Source organism: Battus philenor, unplaced genomic scaffold (genome assembly GCF_028537555.1).
Source record: "Battus philenor isolate CCGP_79_NKW_IND1 unplaced genomic scaffold, ilBatPhil1.0.hap1 SCAF_11, whole genome shotgun sequence".
In the NCBI taxonomy this organism is placed as follows: Eukaryota; Metazoa; Arthropoda; class Insecta; order Lepidoptera; family Papilionidae; genus Battus; species Battus philenor.
The window spans coordinates 4406085-4427462 of NW_027181673.1; the positions used below are offsets into that span (position 1 = coordinate 4406085).

Below are 21378 nucleotides of genomic sequence, written 5' to 3' on the forward strand. Positions count from 1 at the left end.
GCATTATCTATATATATAAAAGAAAGTCGTTTTAGTTACACCACTTATAACTCAAGAACGGCAGAACAGATTCGGCTGAAAATTGGTAGGGAGGTAGCTTAGAGCCAGGAGATGGACATAGGATACTTTTTATCCCGTTTGACAGCGTTCCCGTGTGACTTGACATGAAACGTCAGTCACTATAAAACGTGGTGTAACAAAAAAGAATCAGACTTGGAATAACAAAACGCAAACGACAGCTATGTAATTGACGTAAAATGACAGCTATGTATTGACGTATGGATGACAATTTGATATTTGTAAGAAATCAATATTAAAACTATTTCTATTAAATAATAATTAACAAGTGGATTGAAGTGAAGTGAAGTTTAATTAATAATGCCGCGACCAAGACGATCGAATCTTTCCCGACAAAGCCGTAATGCAAGAAGAATACAAAATACTGCAAATGAAAAGACTGAAGAAGAACAAGAAATTGCACGTAAACAGCGCCGCGATAGTATGGCTCGACTTCGTGCTTCTCAATCACGAGAGCAAAGTGAAGCAGCCCGTGAAACAGCTCGGTTGGCAATGCAGAATCGTCGAGCGAACAACAGAAGGCAACAAATAGATAATGTGCGACGCAGAACAAGATATTTAGCTGATTTGAATCGAGCAACGTTTCGATACGATTGCAGCAATGATTACAGCTTGCATCCTAGCGTTTGCATTGGGCAAATGGACGTTGTTTGCGAGTATTGTGGTGCATTAAAGTTTTCCGGAGAAACGCCTGGATTATGCTGCCTTAATGGTAAAGTGAAATTGCCAGCGTTGACTCCGCCACATGAGCCATTGTATTCATTGCTTTGTGGCGAAACACAAGAATCACGCCACTTTCTTGCAAATACTCGAAAATACAATAGTTGTTTCCAAATGACGTCATTTGGGGCAGACATTATCGAAGAAGGAGGATTTAATCCGACTTTTAAGGTATTAATTTTTGTACTTACATAGAATGTAGTTAAAGAATAACTTACTTTATCTATTGGTATGTATTATATTTGCTAATACTGAACTCTACTCTCCCACAGAAAAAGTGTTTATAAACCAGTTAATACTGTCTGGTTTTTATTTTGTAGATACAAGGACAGATCCACCATCGAATTGGATCATTACTACCTTTCGAAGATACACAGAATAAATTTTTACAAACATATTTCATGGGCAACATGGAAGAACAACTTGATCGACGCCTAGGGATCAATGCAGGAATGAAGCGAGCAATTATTCAAGACTTGCAGTGTCTGCTTCATGAACATCATGCATTGGTCAGGTTGTTTAAGAGTGCTTTAGAGCAAATGCCAAATGATGACTATAAAGTTGTCATCAAAGCAGATAAACGACCATCTGGAACACACGAACGCACATTTAATGCTCCAACAGTAGACGAAGTTGCCATCCTGATTGTTGGTGAACAATTGGAAAAACGCGATATTGTGCTTACACGTCGCGATACTGGGCAACTGCAACAAATATCTGAAACTCATCGATCATATGACGCATTGCAATACCCACTGATGAATTGGCAAGGAGAAGATGGATATTATTTTAATATTAAAATGATAAATCCATTGAATGGTAAAGTATCAGTATCTTAATAATGGTTAATTTCTGTATTATTTGTCTTTGAAATGGTTAATTATCAAATTTTGAATTTCAGGTGAAGAAACTACAAAGAAAGTTAGCTCAATGAATTATTATGCATATCGTTTGATGATTCGTCAAAATGCTGACAACTATTTGCTGCGGTTTCGTCGATTGTTTCAGCAGTATTGCGTTGACATGTATGTAAAAATAGAAACGGAACGTTTAACATTTATTAGGTTGAACCAAGCCAAACTGCGTTCTGAGGAGTACATCCATTTACGTGATGCAGTTAGTACTGAAGGAAATGCAGCTAATATTGGTCGATTAACTATTCTGCCGGCGACGTACATTGGTAGCCCACGTCATATGCATGAATATGCACAAGATGCAATGACATATGTTCGTCATTACGGCCGGCCAGATCTCTTTATTACTTTTACCTGTAATCCAAAATGAATAGAAATTACTCAATTGCTGCTTCCCGGACAAACATCAAATGATAGACACGACATCACAGCACGTATATTCAGGCAAAAAATTCGGTCCCTGATGAACTTTATTGTTAAACAACGCGTCTTTGGAGATACTCGATGCTGGATGTATTCAATCGAATGGCAAAAGCGAGGCCTGTCGCACGCACACATTCTTATTTGGTTAGTGGAAAGAATTCAGCCTGACCAAATAGATGATATCATATGTGCCGAGATTCCTGATCATGAAGTCGATCCAGACCTACATGATGTTGTTACTACTAATATGATTCATGGACCGTGTGGTGCCATCAATCCCCAATCACCTTGCATGGTCGATGGAAAGTGCTCTAAACGATATCCACGGAAATAAACGGCGGAGACTGTCACTGGCAACGATGGGTATCCGCTGTATCGGCGTCGATCACCAGATGACAACGGTCGAACTGTCACAACGAAAGTGAAAAGAATGGATTTCGTTGTCGACAACAGTTGGATTGTTCCATATTCGCCACTTATTTCTAAAACGTTCAAGACACATTGCAACGTTGAATACTGCAATTCAGTTAAGTCCATAAAATATATTTGCAAATATGTCACGAAAGGCAGTGATATGGCGGTTTTTGGATTGCAATCCTCAAATACCAACGATGAAATTTCACGCTATCAAGTTGGTCGTTATGTGAACTGTAACGAAGCGATTTGGCGTATATTCGCATTTCCAATTCACGAACGTCATCCTACTGTTATACATTTGACGGTGCATCTGGAGAATGGTCAACGAGTATATTTCACGGCTTCGAATGCTACGCAACGTGCTGAAACACCTCCAGCTACTACATTGACCAGTTTTTTTGCAATCTGCCAAAGCGATCAGTTTGCACGAACTTTGCTTTACTCGGAGATGCCACGTTATTATACTTGGAATGCTTCATCCAAGAATTTTCAAAGACGGAAGCAAGGTGATGCGGTTCCTGGGTATCCAGATGTGCGTTCTACTGATGCTCTTGGTCGTATGTATACAGTTCATCCAAAGAATGATGAATGTTTCTATTTGCGGTTGTTGCTGGTAAATGTGCGTGGGCCAACTTCATTTGAGACACTACGAACTGTTAATGGTGTAATATTCCCAACATATCGTGCTGCATGTGAAGAATTGAACTTATTAGAAAACGATACCCATTGGGATACGACAATCGCTGAAGCCATTATCTCTGCATCTCCAAGTCAGATACGCACATTATTCGCTATCATAATTTCGACATGTTTTCCATCAAACCCATGTAACCTGTGGCACAAATACAAGGATAGTATGTCAGAAGATATTTTACATCAAAGTCGTGTCAGTTCCAGAAATCACGATATTGAGATGAATGTGGAGATACATAATCGTGCTTTACTCTTGATCGAAGATATGTGTTACCTCATGTGCGGTAATTTATTAATCAGGTTAGGAATGCCAGCGCCAAATCGTGAAATGAATGACGCATTTAATCGAGAATTGGAACGGGAACGTGAATATGATCACCAGGAATTAGATTTAGTAGTTCAAAGGAATGTACCCCTGTTAAATTACCAACAAAAGGAAGTTTATGATACTTTAATGAAGGCAATCGCTGATGAAAATGGTGGTTTATATTTCCTAGATGCCCCTGGTGGAACTGGCAAGACATTCCTTATGTCATTAGTTTTAGCAACTGTTCGGGCGAGATCCAACATAGCGGTTGCAGTTGCTTCTTCTGGAATAGCAGCCACATTGTTAGAAGGATGCCGTACGGCTCATTCAGCATTCAAATTACCGTTAAATCTTCAAACTATTGAAGAACCAACGTGTAATATTGCAAAACACTCAGCAATGGCCAAAGTTTTAGCGGCATCGAAAATCATCATCTGGGACGAATGCACAATGGCGCATAAACGTGCATTAGAAGCACTTAACCGAACATTAAAAGATTTACGCAATGACTCGAGATGTTTTGGAGGAGCAATGATTTTACTGTCTGGCGATTTCCGCCAAATATTGCCAGTAATTCCAAGATCTACGGCTGCCGATGAAATAAACGCTTGCCTCAAATCGTCAAATCTATGGCGCTATGTGAAGAAACTGCAGCTGACAACAAACATGAGAGTTACATTGCTTAATGATACATCTGCTGAAGATTTCTCGGAGCAATTGCTGACTATCGGTAATGGTCAAGTACCTGTCGATGAATCGAGCGGATTAATATCATTTCCAAATAATTTCTGTAATTTTGTCTCATCAAAAGACGAACTTATCAACAATGTATTTCCAAATATTATTTCTAACTACAAAAATAATGAATGGTTGAGTGAGCGAGCAATTTTAGCGGCTAAGAATAAAGATGTAGATGACCTGAACTACATAATTCAAAATAAGATCATTGGAACAATGCATTCATTCAAATCTATTGACTGCGTCACAAATGAAGATGAAGCCACCAACTATCCAATTGAATTTTTAAACTCTTTGGACGTGCCTGGCTTACCACCGCACAATTTACGCCTAAAGGTTGGCTCCGTAGTAATCATGCTTCGAAACATAAACCAACCAAAACTGTGCAACGGTACGCGTTTGGTGGTTAGTAAATTGATGAACAATGTAATTTACGCTACGATAATGATAGGAAAATTCAAAGGTGAGGAAGTTCTCATTCCGAGGATCCCGATGATCCCAACCGATATGCCGTTTGAATTTAAAAGACTTCAATTTCCGATACGTCTTGCATTCGCCATGACCATCAACAAATCACAAGGCCAATCCTTAAAAGTTTGTGGTTTAAATCTAGAACATTCATGTTTTTCACATGGTCAATTATACGTGGCATGTTCACGGGTCGGAAGACCATCTGCGTTGTTTGTTTTTGCGCCTGATAATAAAACAAAAAATGTCGTGTATCACAAGGTACTTAAGTGAAGAGCAACCTATGTACCAAAATACAGAAATAATAATGAATGATTAATGTAGTTATTTAATTTTTTTTGTAATTTTTCCAAAAAAAAAAACACAATCTGCTTATTTATTGCCATTAAGGCGGAACAAAGTTCTGTCTCTTGCATAAGGTAGTACAAGTCAAACCAAAGTAAAGCCAAAGTAGTAAACAGCAAGGATATACGAACATTTATAAACTTAAAATGTTTTTGAAATGTTATTTATTAGTCGATATATGTTTAATGTTTTCAGAATAAAAACAAAATTTTGTTAAGGATATCATTGAGTAGACACAAAAGATTTTATATCAAAAATATTTCTGTGGGCACCGAAACAAAAACCAAGACAAAGTTTTGATAGAGTTTGACCTGCTTAAAGAATAATCCCAAGTTGAAAGCAAGTAAAACTAACAATGAACTGCGGACATTTTTTTATGCGTATACATTGCCTGTGAGTAAAACTCGTCCCAACTTTAATGCTCATGGCTATTATTATTTCAAAGTACAAAGTTCTTATGGAAAATAAACCATGTTGTAACATGAAAGTCCTGTTTCTTTCTGAAAGTATATCTCAGAATAAAATTATGTTTGATTTTTTTCGTATGCATACTTTAATATTCTAAATTTGTCATCAGAAATAATGGTTCAGTGTCTTCATTACAGTCGTGATGCACCTGTATAAAACGTATGCCAGCTAATTGATGGAAAAGCTCCACTGACAGTCCTCGCGCATTCTCCAAATATCTCGAAAGCTTATTTAAAAGTTTATTTTATTAGATGATTATTGTATTATATTAGCTTAATCAAATCATAAGATATATTTCTTGTTTTTGAAATAAAACAAATCAAATTAAAGAATAAATATTTCTATTGTGTTCGTGATTAAAGTTTACATTTTGTGCATAAATAAATAAAGTGTTTGAATTATGGATTAAAAATAGGTATAATATTGTATTTTAAAGCAGAAGTTGCGATATGGTTTTAAGAATTCGTTAAGTACGTCACTATTTCAGAATTCCTACAACTTTAAAGAATCGCAAGTCAATCGATCACCATTATGTGAGGGAAACATGTCAAGTGGCACTAGCGCTTTCGTTTCGAAGTCACGTTTCTGCTATTGACTCTGGATAAGTGAAGTTTCTGCATGAAAAAAGTCTGTTTGCATCCATTTTAAGCGTCAACTTTAAAACTCTCTTACACCGAAATGCATAAATCTTGACCAACCGAACCTCAGTTCTTGGTCTTTATTCATATATCCTTAATAAATATTTACATTTAATACTTAGCATCCTATAACAGACGATCGATGTAGGCGGCATTTAACAGTTTCTATTTGAAATCTGCGGTAGAAGCTTATGTCCAGCTGTGGACATCTTCAGACAGAAAATTGAACATGATGATGATACTACGCATTATAAATGTAACTTCTATTAAAGATAAAAGCAATTGTAGATCCAGGTGAGAAGGCGTCATCCAAATACAATTGTACGTGTAGAACGGTAGTAATATATATTTAAAAGTTCGTTTCTCCCTTTGAGGGCAAGTGATATGCCCGAGATTTCTCTACGATATCAAATGAGAAATCATAAACCTGAAGAATAAGTAAAATATTGGTGATTGAAGAGGATTTTAACAAAAAAGTGCCAGATAAGTGAAACAACTAGATGATATTTACAGTTAAAAATACTCGGCTTTTTTCCATTTTTGCTTACCGATAATTATTTAATTATATTTTTGCGTCTATGAGATGCCTAATTGTTACTTCCTTATTATTTTTCTAGATTGCTTATTGATTAATGTTAATCTTATTATCTATCTTTAGCTTTCATATATTTGTTTAACAATTTATTTACTTTTAATTTTTATATATTTTTTAGTTATCTATATCACAATTAGCTTACATTTCTAATATCTCAGCTATGTTATCTCCTTTTGTGCATTTTTATTATTCTTAAACTTATTTCTTACTTTTTATTGCCTATCCCTATTAACTTTTAGCAGAACTTCCAAAAGGTTTGAGGACACTCCTCTGTACTCACCAAACATTGAAGCAATGTCATCATCCTCTATTCTCTGTGTTAATCAAGACTGATATTCCTCCTCACCATTACTGACTCCCGAGTCTTACCTGTATCGTACCAGGGGTAGTTCAGCAACAGGTGCAATGCCTTCTCCTCCGTATCCGAGCCGCACTAGTACGCAAGGCTTCAGGGCTTCAGCCAGAATCTGTGCAGGTACTAATAGAAGCCTCCGTGTTTCGTCTGAATTTGGGCTTGGATTGTAGTGAAATCATTGTTTCAACTTCAGTTTCCTATAAAATTGACGCAGGGTTTAAACAAAAATATTTCGTACGTTCGTGTACTGACTAAATTCTAATTACTTGCGCTGTTTATGCTAATAAAAGATGAAATTATGGAAAAATTACATAATATTTGCAAGTAAATGATAATGTATTCCCGATACTTAACGATTTCACTTAAATAAAACAATTTGCAACGCTAAAGCCGTTGCTGTCTGGTATAAGGATTCTCGGCATAATTATGAGATGAAGCAATTGACTTTCAAATAATGTGGTGGATGTTACTCTGAATCTTAGACATACCATTGATATTCAATTAGTAATAAATTATTCGTAAATACTGTTATTGGAATAAATAAATTTTCGTGCTATACAGGATTAAATACAGTATTTAGATATACTCACAATAAATTGTAGTCAAAGAAGCTGTGGTATGAATTTATTACTTATTATAATACATTTATTTACGTTACCAAAGCTTAATAAGAATAAAGACAAAAAAAATCTAAATTGTATATTTGAAGTTGTAAAGAATCTTTGAACTTCCTCGGTCAGGTAAACGCCTCTCCAACCGTCGTCCACGTTTTTCCAATTTCAATTTATTCTAATGCCTATGTTAAATGTCCAGGTCATTTCCCTTACGACGAATTATATAAAAACAACTGTTACAGATTTCCCCTTTTTTATTCTAAACACGCAATCTAAAAAGGAATTGGACGCGTGAATTTTACTTATCTCATCCGCACGAACAAAGGGGATATATTTCAAAGCTTTATCGAGGCCTAAGGGAAAATTTCGTAACGAGGCCCTAATTTGTACTATTCTGTGCCAAAAATATATTCATTTTCGATTAGGCGCCTGTTTTCTGTTCATACTAAACTTGGAATTTATGTAAAGATCTAGAAAAAATTTCAAAACACAAAACTACAATGAACAAGTAATGTTTATTTATCGTATACCCTTTTTGTACATGCATGTATATCAGTAAGAAAAATATAGAATTATAATAACGTAAATAATGTACGTTGGAGATCATATCACTCGAGGCAATTTCGTAACAATAACAAGAAGGCAAAAAGAACAAAGCAATGAATAGTTGAAGAGTACATTGACCTCAATCGATTCAAATATAATAAGTATAGTTATTCTCAACAAAAAAAAACTGCGAAGTTGGAAAGACATTTTCAGTTTCAGATTCTTGAAGACTTCAACAGCTTGTCATGTATATTACACATTAAATTTGAGATAAAAAGAACTAAGAAGAATTGATAAGTATATCAAGGAGCAAAGAAAGATGTACCTCTTGTACCACATATGGTAAAAAAGAAACTATTCATAAATTGTTTCTTTTTTCCTCCATTTATTGTTTTTGGGGTACAAAAGTGTTAATAAATAAATAAAATAAAAATGTATGAATTAAGAGAGATAGCTGACATCTATATAATTAAGGATAGGAGTGATTGTGCAAATCAAATTTAAACATGATTTATGAAAACAAATATTAATATTATATTTGAAAGTGCGAGCTGTCTTCTATTCCGAGAATTCCGGTATGGTTTCAATTTGTGATATTCACCATACGTGGGCCGAGCCGCACTCAGGGTTAGTCTTTATACTGATAATCGGTAATCAGGTAATATGAAAATATAAGAGGAAAGTGTTGCCTCCCTTGTGAGCGACAACAAAAATTCCTAAAATTCTGCAAAGAAGTGGTGCAGTAGACCATTGGTAGAAACAAAAGTAAGAAATAAAGTAAAGAGTTGGGTAAAGCCCGACCACAAGAACATAAAATATTATAAAATAACAAGTCAACTATCGATGTAGTTTAATAAAAAAAAATTACAAAAAAATAACTCATAAAATTGTTAATAAAGAAAATAAAATAAAAAAGATGCTGTAAGAAGAACCAAATATAACAAAGAATAGAGGGAAATAAGGTGATATGTGAAGATCAAAATCGGATGAATCAAAAAAAAATTGTGAAGAATGTATATAAAGTGAAAAGCCAACGCCAAACCAGCAATTGACGCTCAACAAATAAACGAAAACAAAATTAATTGCCTTTGAGGTAATAAAAAAATTGATTTAGATTAAAAAATTGCATTTTCATTGTGATGTTTCAATTACATCTTAAATTTTTAACTTTCATCTAAACGTAATCATAAATAAACGAAACTTCGCTACAGCAGTGCAACAAATTCGAAACGCCTTCATTCGCTAAGTAACCGAGTGTATGCTGCAAAATTTTCTACGTGTTTCGGTCACCGAATCACCATTTCGTAATATTTTCGCACAAGCAACGCTCTACAGTGACTGAATTCATAAAATCTAAGCTTCCACGATCTCCTAACCCTCGGATTTGTTACGTTCAAGTAATTTCTTGAACAAATATAGTATTTTTAGAAGGTATTGAATATGGAACTCTGTGATTCAATTATATACCCTTATATTTAAAGAAAGGCTTTTAATAAGGAACGAATTATTGTTAAATAGATTTATTCACAATGTAGTCAAGGCCCGGGTATAGCTATCTGAATTTAACAAGGGAAACATTTCTTAAGGTCATTGAAAGACCCTGGAAGCAGGCCGCTGCCAATCGGTCCTATTAAATGTATGAAGATGCCAGGTGTCCAGGTGTGTTTTCATAAACCATCATCATATTTCGAATCCCATTCACTTGGTGAAAATAGGATTTGTGATATTAAATACAGTATCGTAATCTTATTAATGTAGCGTCATCTGAAGAAACGAAATATAGTTGTTATAATAAAATTATTTACATATATGCCTAGCTGTGGACAACCTAAGACTAAAATGATGACGATAATAAAAGTATTTATATTTGATAAAATAAATATACTCTTTGTTTATTATTAAGACATTAAATGAATTAAAAAATAGATCACTCTGAAAGACCACCTTTTTAAACAGACTGTAACAGGCAGGTCCTTTTGACGCTACAAAGTCTTGTAAAGCAGCTTGTAAAATATACTTAAATATATTTTGAATGATTTTGCTATAGTGCTTATTATTATAACATTAGCATGTTATCAAGTTCGATAAGCTAAATTTAGGTAACCTAGAGTGAAACTAGTTTGAAATACAGAAGTTATCGTTAACGTCATGAATTTACTTAAGTATGCACAAGCACTTCTATGTAACTTGCAACATAACGTCCCTTGCGATTCGGTAACATATTTTGTTACCTCTTGCTTTACTTAATATTAACTGTTTAATGCTTTATTTATTTAATCCTACTACTATCCTCTTAAGGTTATCAATACCAATCACTTTATTACGTCGTGTAAAAAATTACAGAAGAATCCAATTTATTTAAAAATAGAATCAAAATGACCTCGGTTATGTCATCATACAATTTAAATCGTACGAGAAACTTAGAAAATTTTATTGTTAGTTGGACTAATTCTTTTTTAAGGCTAATTGCGTCTTAAAAAGCGGTAAAAATGATTTTACGACTTTTGACAATTCATAGACATTACACTAGGATGTATTATAAAACTGTACAATGTAATTATCAAAGAGTTACTAATACCATAAAACATATTATGTACGTCACTATTTTATATAAGCGCGGTATGAGTAAGTCACGGAGTCGCTGGAAGCGAGGAGCGCAAAACTCTTGTGAAAAACTCTGTGGCAATTTTAAGGGGAGACATACGCCTTGCAGTTAGTTTATAACGCGATGGACCTGATACAATAATCCATGAAATGATCCGCCTTGACCTCCAGATGGAAATAGCAAGAAGAATAGAAGAGGATAGCATCGTATCCGTCGTTGAGGACGATAAATGACGCTCTGAGATTTTTAGGTTCTGCAAGGTAGTGGTACAAAGAAAAAAACTAGGGATTAAAATAACGCATCAGATAACGACAACCAGATACCAAACGTTAAAGATAACAAAAGAGTAAGGTCAACTATCGATGATAATGAAGAAAATAATAGAAACAAATTATTAATAAATATGATAATGTAAGAAGCAAAGGTAAACAGAAATGTAGATAAGAGAAGTAAGGTGATGTGTGAAAGAAGGTCAGAACGTGAAGAATGAAAGATCCTGTGAAGGATGTGAAGAAAGAGAGAAAGAATTTGTACCCAAAATGTAAATGAGTAGGCAAAAATCGCGGTAGTAAACGTGTGACTGATGCGCCAGCGCAGGTAATAAATGCTTGCCTAGTGTTAGTGCGATCCTCGCGTTACTAAAAGTACAAACATTGCAGGGGAACAAATAAAAAAATCCATGAAATGCTTACAAATAGCGACTAGTCAGTACCTTTTCAGAAAGCGTTCGCACTGGGAGAAGTAATTGCGGAATAAATACCATACTAAAAATGAATTTAAAATTTTTACTGAAAATATAATCATAGTAAAACGAATCGTATCGTCAAAGCCATATAAATCGCTAACCTATTAGAATAACTTCAAGTTAAAGTTGAACGCACGGGATCAAATTTCCGGTCGATTTGCGACGTACGTTTTGTTCAAATTAATACGTTTCTTTCGTAATGAACACAGACAGATGAAGCCGTTCGTTCTACTCATATTTAATTGAATCGTACCGCTTAATATGACATAAGAGCTGCCAACGATCATTATTAACGAATCTCTCTAGCAATTAAAAATGTTGCCTTGTTTCATAACACAATTTGATATTTATATAATTTTATGAAATACTTTAATTTTTTTTATTTAGCACTATAAAGTGAATAAAAATATCATTAAAAGTCTGTGTTCGTTAGTTTGTTTCAGCCCGTGGACACCCACTGCAAGGCATAAGTCGCTCCCAAAGACATCTATGGGGGGATATACAATAATCGTCACGATTGGCAGGAGGGTAGGCGATCACAGTGTGATGTCATAGTATGGACAATATGATGCTGCCCATCCTCTGGAAACTTGTTTGTGGGCAGTGGTAATCCTGTACAATTAACGTAGTATAACGTGTGAATAATAAAATATTGTTTTCCGGGAATCGAATCCGCGACCAGCGATCTCAAGTCTCATTTTTCTACCGCAGGTTTAGCACTGTAATGTAAATTGTTATAACATAGTCGTCAAGGTGTCTTTATTGAAGCAAATAACTGATATTATTTATTTTTCAATAGTTTATAGGTAAAGAGGTTTTTAACTATGGAAATATTGTTAACATATAATTGCTAAGTTGGCAATGGTAGTAAACAGGTATTCGTAGAAAGGTATTCGTAGAAAAGATGGCAGCTGTGCCTTAAGATTGTGGAATGAAGACGACGAGCTGGTGCATCTTAGGATGTCTACCTTGGAGGTGGACAGATGATATTGTTAAGATTGTCGAAGTTTGTTGTATGTGAACTGCTTCCAACCGATTTTGATGGTAATCTATGATGAAGGTCGATGATCAGCTGTAAATATTCTTCCTGTGGATGTTGATAATAATGATTACGATGATTTGAAGATTTTTATGTATATCCAACAAATCCAACAGTAAAAGGTTACATCATGTAGCTTTCTATTCATAGTATTACATATATGACTGAGTTTATGTGGTTTATATGCGCATGGTTTATGATGGTACACGATATTTCATGGAAAAAATCGTAAATGTTTTATTCATCTATCGTTTATTATTTTATGTACTGATGATACAAAACGTTTCCTGTCGTAAAATTCTTTGTTTCGTATTTTCATTATTTGGATTTCGTAAAAATGTACATAAATTATTTACTAAAATAATTTTATATCGATCAGGTATGCAAGATGCCACAGCACGTAGCGCAGTATGCAGGTGTTCGTTTTAAATTTTCCGGTACGTGAGAGAACTTAGTATGTAGCTTGTAGCAATGAAATCGTTAATTGTATATTTAAGTACTGATTTACCACAATCGGGTATGTACTGGTAAATCCTACCCAAATTTGTGCTTTGGTGAAAAGTATAACTTAAACAATATGTAAACATTTCTTTTCTATATGTATTAAACTCGTGCTAAAATCATATCGTTAATAATTTTACCTCTTTAATTAAATATTTGTAAGTACAGCATTCTTAACCGTCTGGGAAGAGAAACAAGGGATAACGACGATGGGTTTTCTGCTTTTATATAGATTTTTAATAAATTAAAGCGAGAATCAGCTACGCAGTGTTTTTTTTGTCATGTAGCATGGGTTATACGATAATTGCTACGCTTGGCATGCGATGCAATTCTATATAATCAATGCACAAAATGTGAATTAAACAAAATTTCATTCCGAGGATCGAACCCGCGACCAAAGTCTCAGTCTTCTACCGCTGTGCTACCACTTTTCAAGACACTAATACAGATAGGAAGTATAAATAAAAATCAAATTATGATATTAAAAATAAAAAAAACAATCCATAATTCTTAATATCATTTATTATTAAGTCACATATGGCGTTGATAGACATTATTCCAGATTTTTTTATTACAAATTTTATTTAAAAAAAAATATTGTACACGCTAGAAAACATATAAATAGTTTCATAATAATAAAAAAGTATATTGGGCGGTCTCATCTCATAAGACAATTTCTTCTAGACAACCATAGTATGGAAACGGTGATATAAATAACAGGTAGTTAGGGTGTACAAAATTGACATTTATACAAACATATATATGAATGTATATAACATATATACTTGTAATAAATCCTTATTAATCATATTTACCTTTATGATACATAAAAGGTTGTCAAATATCTCCCTTCCGCCTTTTTATCTTTTGAATTTCGCGGCTATGTACAAAGCGCTACAGAGCTCGTATCTGGCAATACTATACATAATTTGAAAGGTCTTGACGTAACCTACAAAACGACGCTATGCATGATTAGTTTGGATATTGCGTTCAATAGTTATAGACGTGTAAACATGGAGTTCACTAACGCCGAAATTCGCGCTATTTTAAAGTTTTCCTTCGTTAAAGGCAAATCCGCTAGAGAAACGTTCCGTGAGATTAATGGTGTTTTGGGGGATGGTACTCTATCACTTCGAACCGCGGAGGAATGGTTTCGACGATTCAGAGCCAGCGAAAACGACACCATGGATAAGCCAGCCGGCGGAAGACCTGTGACGACAAATACCGATCAAATCATGGACTACATCGAGTTAGACCGGCATGTGGCATCTCATGACATCGCCCAGGAGATGGGAGTTAGTCACCAAACCATTTTAAACCATCTGCAGAAGGCTGGATACAAAAAAAGCTTGATGTTTGGGTGCCGCATGATTTGACGCAAAAAAACCTTCTCGACCGAATCAACGCCTGCGATATGCTGCTGAAACGGAACGAACTCGACCCATTCTTGAAGCGGATGCTTGGATGGAAGCGGCGACGAAAAATGGATCACATACGACAATATCAAGCGAAAACGGTCGTGGTCGAAGGCCGGTGAATCGTCCCAAACAGTGGCCAAGCCGCGATTGACGGCCAGGAAGGTTTTGCTGTGTGTTTGGTGGGATTGGAAGGGAATCATCCACTATGAGCTGCTCCCATATGGCCAGACGCTTAATTCTACCATCTACTTCGCGAACAACTGGACCGCTTGAAGCAGGCGATCGACCAGAAGCGTCCAGAATTGGCCAACAGGAAGGGCCAGACCACACACTTCGTTGATGACTCGTCAGAAGCTACGGGAGCTCGGATGGGAGGTTTTATCACATCCATCATATAGCCCGGACATAGCGCCAAGTGATTACCACCTGTTCCTGTCCATAGCGAACGCCCTTGGTGGTGTAAAGTTGAACTCAAAAGAGGTTTGTGAAAAGTGGCTGTCCGAGTTCTTCGCAAATAAGGAGGGGAGCTTCTACGAGGGAGGTATTATGAAGTTGCCGTCTAGATGGAAACAGATTATCGAACAAAACGGCGCATATTTGAACTAAATCCGATCACTGTAACACTTTTTATAAAGCATTGAATAAAGAGCAAAAAAGCGGAAGGGAGATATTTGACAACCTGTTATTACGGTACAATAAATTTTATTAATATTATGTGATAGTAAATAAATACATCAAATTGCCTTGGATCGCACTTGCTACAGAAAGAATAAAGAAACAGAGAAAGAAAAAGAAATGATTAAAAGGATAAATAATCATAGGTCTAGTAAATATTTCTTAACCATTTTCTTAAAATAGGTAGTGATAAGTTACTACCTGTTACTATACTAAGCGTCTTATATTCAGCAGTAAATCATTTCACAACAAGCTTATGGACAAATGGAATAAAATCGATTCTCGATTTTAATTTATTTTATTTTCTACAATGTATACGTGTATAGTACCAGGCAGTATTTCTTAACAACACCTAGAGTAATTACCATCAATATTTCAACCGTAGAAGCCGTTAAAAATAGGCTTCAACCATATATTCACAATAGTGCTGGTAGGAGATGGATTGCATCGAATGTATTCCGATGATCTCAATAATGTAGTTGTTATAATTTTTCGTAAGGTTAGCTGAGGAGCTGTGCTTAAACTGTGTTTTTAACCTCCTGTAGCAGATTTGTTCCCTTTGTAATATTAATAAAACGATATTGAATGTGAGTCTGATACATCTATACATTTAGGGAAATTAACAATAAAATGCCACGTATAATATCACCCATATCATAACGGGTTATTGACTTGACCAGAGAATTGAAGGATTACCCTCCTTGCTACTACTGTCCTTAAGAAAGCATAATATAGAATAACACGATAAGAGCTCGATATTTACTTCATCAAGGCATTTCAAAATTATCACGACTTATACTAATGAAGAAGCGATTAAGGATAAGAACGGTGCTTGCAAAAGTGAAAGGAATGATTAGATTCTAGTTAATGTAGACCTAAGACAAGATTAATGTCTAAAGCAATAAGTTTAAAGCAAATTAGAAATTCCATTAGAGATAAAATAAGTCAAAAATTGTTAGATAAACGAAACATAATCGCAGAAATAAGAAATTAGACAATTAAATAAAGAAGGAAATTAGGGCTTGTAGAAGAATATAAAACAATAATATTGGGCACTAAAGTAAAAGTAGGTAAGGATAAAAACAAAATGTGCACAAAATTGATATCTAAAGAGAAAAGAAATCAAAGACCATTGGGTCTTCTTGCCAGAAGGAACGAAATAAAAAACATTAAAGCCTTTACAACGGTATGTGAAAAGGTTTCTACCAAGTCATATTAAAGAATGTGTACAGCATCAGAAAACCGACCAGCTGTTCCATTTACTTCGTACAGAAAAAAACGTGTTTATCGTTGGATTGATATTGCTATTTATTTTCGTACGCTTCGTTACGTGGATATGTATGTTCGAATATCTACAAAGGTGTGTAAATGTTCGGACGTTCTGGCTTAGAACTCCAGCTAGTGCAAATATTTGAAACGTTTATTGCTGGCATACGGTGATTTCACTTTACTTAGTAAATATCTTGTACTCCTTTGCAGAGGTAAAAGACGTAATATATCTAAATTAACAGTTCGACCGATAGCTTTTAAAAGCTAAAAATAACTACACAATACTGTTGAGCAGCGTTTGTCTAAACTCCAGTGGTATGAACTTATCAGAGATTCTTATTAAGCATTTTCTACTATACAGGGTGGGTGGTTGTAGGTGTAAAAGCATTAAATTCCTATGTATAAAGTGATCTTGAAATGTGATACATTAATTCATTTTTTCTGTTAAGATGCAACAGGTCATTAAATTCTGGCAGTATTAAGTCTACAGGGACTAATAGTTAACAATAATTAATATGTATATATATACACACATATACATATATATGAATTAGTAATTGTTGTACTTAAGCTACTGACCACAAATAAAGAATCGTCTGCTTTGTTATGGGAACTATACTGTTATCGAAATTGTAGTACTGCACCTTAGGTATTCGTGCAGTGAGACGGGGGGAGTAAAGGCTGCTCCGTTTATTCAGTACACCGACAACGCTTCACGCTTTCCTAAGGCGCGGTACAGCACTTTCGGTAGCGATAAACAAAGTTTATTTCGAGGCGTCTGTACGGTCATTTATCCTTAGATGGTAGCCTTGTCTCTCAGTGTTATGAAGAATCCGCTATAAAATTATCACATTATTTTTACTTTCCCTTACGGGAATCTTTTCAAGATTTCCTTTGTACGTCACTAAGAACTGTGCTTATATCTGCTTATGGCTCAAGCCTCTTACGGAAACATTTTTTTTTTTTATGTAAAGAACAAGTTAACAATGGAGATGAGAGATTTTTAAGATGTTATCGCCTAACAATCGCGTCTCGTTGTCAGCGGATATAATACTACGGTTTCCCCGTTGCAATTTATATGTTCAAGTGAAAGAAACTCTTTGAAGACGTAATATTTTACTTCCGAAAGCTTTTTCTTTATTGAAGTTTTAGTAATCGTACATCTGTACTGACATTTTATATATCGCAATTTTTCATTTTTTTATTTTCCCTTAAGTGTTAGTTAATCTATCCTATTTAGAAATAGTTCAAATTAAGAACCAGTTGGGAAATTTTGGTCTATCTGTCATAGATCTAATTATCAAGCCATAGTCGTAGGCAGCCCAAGGTTGCATAGCAGACTGGATGCCCCGACCCTTTCATCCATTCTCTATGATAGCACGATAGCCGCGTGATGCTCCAGGGTTTTGCACCTTGGTTTGCATATAGACTGCACTATGTGCTAGCGAGTTCAGACCACCTATGTTTGCCAGAAAGCTTCTGGTTCTTTGCGAACTTCATACCTCAAAAAGTTTCTCCCTTCCAAAACTAAGACAGTGCTTGTAGAATCACTCATTCTTCTTATAATTGACTAAGGTGATTTGATCTGTTCTGATCTGAATTCAGACCTATACACTAAGTGTTTGTTGTCGGGTCCAGTTGACCGCCTTTTGAATTCTTTTGAACTGCATTCGATTAATTTTCAATCCTCGCAAATTTGATCACATCTTTCCATTGTTTACTGTTGAAGAATAGGTAGAGTAGTTAGCATATATATTTAAAATGTTTTGTATTTTTTATATTATAACAATTAGACTCCTGCCTACTTCTTATCTCTCTCTCACCACTAGATTGACTCTCAGAGAATACCTATAAGACATTAAATTTGTTATTGCCGAATGTGAACACAGTGCAAATAAATACATACTATATGACTTAACTTGATTTTAATAAGATACGTTGTTTTTTAAATGTGATCATACGATACATAAACATCTTTTTCAACAGATTAAAAAAAGATTTCCAAAGTTTTAATATATGTAATCTTATTGCAATATTCATCAATGGGAAAACAATATTAAAGTGGAGGCAGCTATTTTTACGTTTTACTTTTGTCTTACTTGCCAGACACTAAGTGTAATTTTTTTATAAACAAAAACAAAAATATATATGTAATATAATCAATTTGTTTCTTCGCTTTAATAGTCAAATGATATGCGTAACAAGTTACTATAATTAGGGTTGGTACATAATAATTTTATTAGGGTCAAAGATAATAATGTTATATGTAGATTATCTATTAATAAAGAAGTTTCCAACCAGAGCCAAGGCCTCGGTGTAACAAACAAGTACATCCTTTTAGGGTCTCTCGCCAATCTCGTTTATGGGCAGTACGGGAGCGTTGCCAATATCAATAAGGCTTTACGGTTCATGTTATCGCCACAAATATATTTACTATTGGAGTTTTCGGCGCGCCCCAATATGATTATTGTATTTTGATCCGAATTTATTTGATTAAAAAAGACACATTCACAGTTCTATTAGTGATATACGAAAACCTAATGTATTATTTATTGTTACGGTAGACAAGATTGCAATTATTTAATGGTGTTTGTTTTGTTTTTTCTTAATATTTAGCTAGAACTTGATCTTCATTCAATAATTGTTTTGAAGAAAGGTTTTCAATTCAAAATTATAAAAATAAAACATGTATATAAATAACTTAAAGGATTTAAGAAAATTTAAAAGATATTTTAATAGAGACAATAAATATTATTACTATAAATAAAAAAAATGTATGTAAAAATGTATATGTATGAATTTTGTCTATTTGAGGTAGAAAATGTTAGAGACAACGCCTAACGAGCTGGAGCACAAAAAATAAAACGCTTGGATGAAAGATAGACAGTTTATTTTTAAAGTCATCCGCCTGCAACTCCAGATACACCAACGCCGTAATAAATTATTTGTCATGCGAATGAAATAGATTTTACGTACAAATTTCAATACTCGTTTGTACATATTAAACATTGATTCAAAAATTAATGTAAGATAGTCTTTGATTGCATATTCTGTCAAGCACTAAAGACTTACTACAAATTCACAAACAACAACATATATGCCACTTGACGCCGTTCGCCGTTATTATATTTCATAGTTTTTCGGCGTGAGACGCAGTTTTGACAACTGCCTTCAAATCATACGCCGCGCGTCCTTAGTTTTTGCGCATGCGTAGACCGATGGATTGACAGATAAACGAAAGTATTTTGACAACTGTGATTATTCCGCTACACCGTCGTCATCATTATTTCAGCCGCAGGATGTCCACTGCTGGACAGGGGTTTTCCTCACAGATTTCCAATGAAACCGGTCGGAAGCGGTCTACTGATCTGATACTGATCGTCATCTGTCTAGTGAACGTTCTTCGCTACGCTTGGTCTTCACTCCAAAATCTTAAATAGCCAGCTGCAATTTCATTCTCTGGTTCTGTTCTTATGTGACCCACCTACGGCTATTTCAATATATTCATTATACTCTAATCTATTTCACAAAATGTACACGTCGACTGTTACTTAACCTTTTCCTGTTTTCATATTATGGTTGTCAGTAAAAAATTGCTCTAGTGCATTAAAAGCAAACTGTATTCTATTTATGTATGTATATAAAAGAGATTACACAGATAGATTATTATAGTCGAGTCTTTTACTATCTGTATTAGCTCTGGTCGCATCTATTTATTTATCGTCAAAGACATCTAAAAGAAAAAGTAACACGCTCCTGAGAATACATTATCTCTTTTTCATAAACGATGCTGGTAATAGTGAAGTAACGTGTTCAGAAAGTAAAGACGCTCCATCGATCCACGTCCCCTCAAGCTTTTGTTTGGCTTCAGTAATTTGCGAAGGTAATAGAAGCACAAAGAACGAACGAAAAACCACTGATATAGCTTTTTTGTCGTAAACGATTGAATGTTTGAATATGTGGTAATGTATTATTTGGAGCTTTAAAGTCTTCACCATTATTATCATCTTTGTCAAAAGTTTATCTTTATAAATATAATAAATCATAATTCAAATATTCGTCTCTCATAACTGAATTGGTTATTTACAAAATTTTAACTGAATATTATACATTGCGTAACAAATGTACACGCTTAAGACATTGTGAGTTTTAATGAAATATATGATTCTTTATATATTATAATACGATTCTTTTATTTTGGTTTTTGTACTTCAAATAAAAAAGAATAAACAGTAATGGCTGACTCATTATGAAACTTAAAATAACGAATTATTATATTACATAGGATATCACATACGCAAAACAATCCAGTTTAGCTTACGGTTCGGATGATGGAGGATCAGCGCTGGTTTTCAGTCTTGAATCTGAAAGTGTTATCAGGCTATTGCTTGTGCAATTACACAAGGCATAATGCCATTTATCGAATAAAAAAACTTACAACTATTTTAAAAATGTTTTGATTTCTGACACGCCTAAAAATAATATGCTGATTTTACAAAATTTTAACGTCCCCACCTTCTTAATCATTTAATTGACTTGACCTTGACTTGATCGTTACTTACTTCTTTTATAATCTGTATTATTATGGGTTTAGTGGCACGTATTTAGGAGGTGTAAGATTATGATTATTTTTAATATACATGAAGTTAGAAATAGAGAATTTTGAAGCGGTTATTAATAAAATTTTAGAAGCTTTCGCTACTACGAAATTGAGCAGCGAAAAAGGTGACTTTATCATGATGGCCGGTGCGTCATAAAAATATTAAATTTTTTATCGCTTTCATAACTTCATGTAACTTTAGTAATA

At 34.5% G+C, this 21378-nt stretch overlaps 2 protein-coding genes across 2 annotated transcripts; both read left to right on the forward strand.

The window, feature by feature from the left end:
• The first annotated feature begins 378 nt into the window (after window positions 1-378).
• Window positions 379-2469, forward strand: LOC137931970 (uncharacterized). The gene is made up of 4 exons (XM_068775491.1): window positions 379-969; window positions 1119-1617; window positions 1700-1978; window positions 2087-2469. Exons 1-4 carry the CDS (start codon window positions 379-381, stop codon window positions 2467-2469), a joined length of 1752 nt encoding a protein of 583 aa, XP_068631592.1.
• A 96-nt stretch (window positions 2470-2565) lies between these two features.
• On the forward strand, window positions 2566-20982 carry LOC137931977 (uncharacterized). The gene is made up of 3 exons (XM_068775505.1): window positions 2566-4342; window positions 4547-4695; window positions 20857-20982. The coding sequence occupies exons 1-3, from the start codon at window positions 2566-2568 to the stop codon at window positions 20980-20982; spliced, it is 2052 nt and encodes a 683-aa protein (XP_068631606.1).
• Window positions 20983-21378: the final 396 nt, after the last annotated feature.

Bases quoted from the DNA above. Each gene is read 5' to 3' on its own strand.
- LOC137931970 (XM_068775491.1), top strand. From the start codon at position 379: ATGCCGCGACCAAGACGATCGAATCTTTCCCGACAAAGCCGTAATGCA. The intron at 970-1,118 runs GTATTAATTTTT...TTTATTTTGTAG, and splicing joins GATTTAATCCGACTTTTAAG to ATACAAGGACAGATCCACCA. The intron at 1,618-1,699 runs GTAAAGTATCAG...TTTGAATTTCAG, and splicing joins AATGATAAATCCATTGAATG to GTGAAGAAACTACAAAGAAA.
- LOC137931977 (XM_068775505.1), top strand. From the start codon at position 2,566: ATGGATTTCGTTGTCGACAACAGTTGGATTGTTCCATATTCGCCACTT. The intron at 4,343-4,546 runs GTAATTTTGTCT...TCACAAATGAAG, and splicing joins ATCATTTCCAAATAATTTCT to ATGAAGCCACCAACTATCCA. The intron at 4,696-20,856 runs GTTAGTAAATTG...TATATTACATAG, and splicing joins GCAACGGTACGCGTTTGGTG to GATATCACATACGCAAAACA.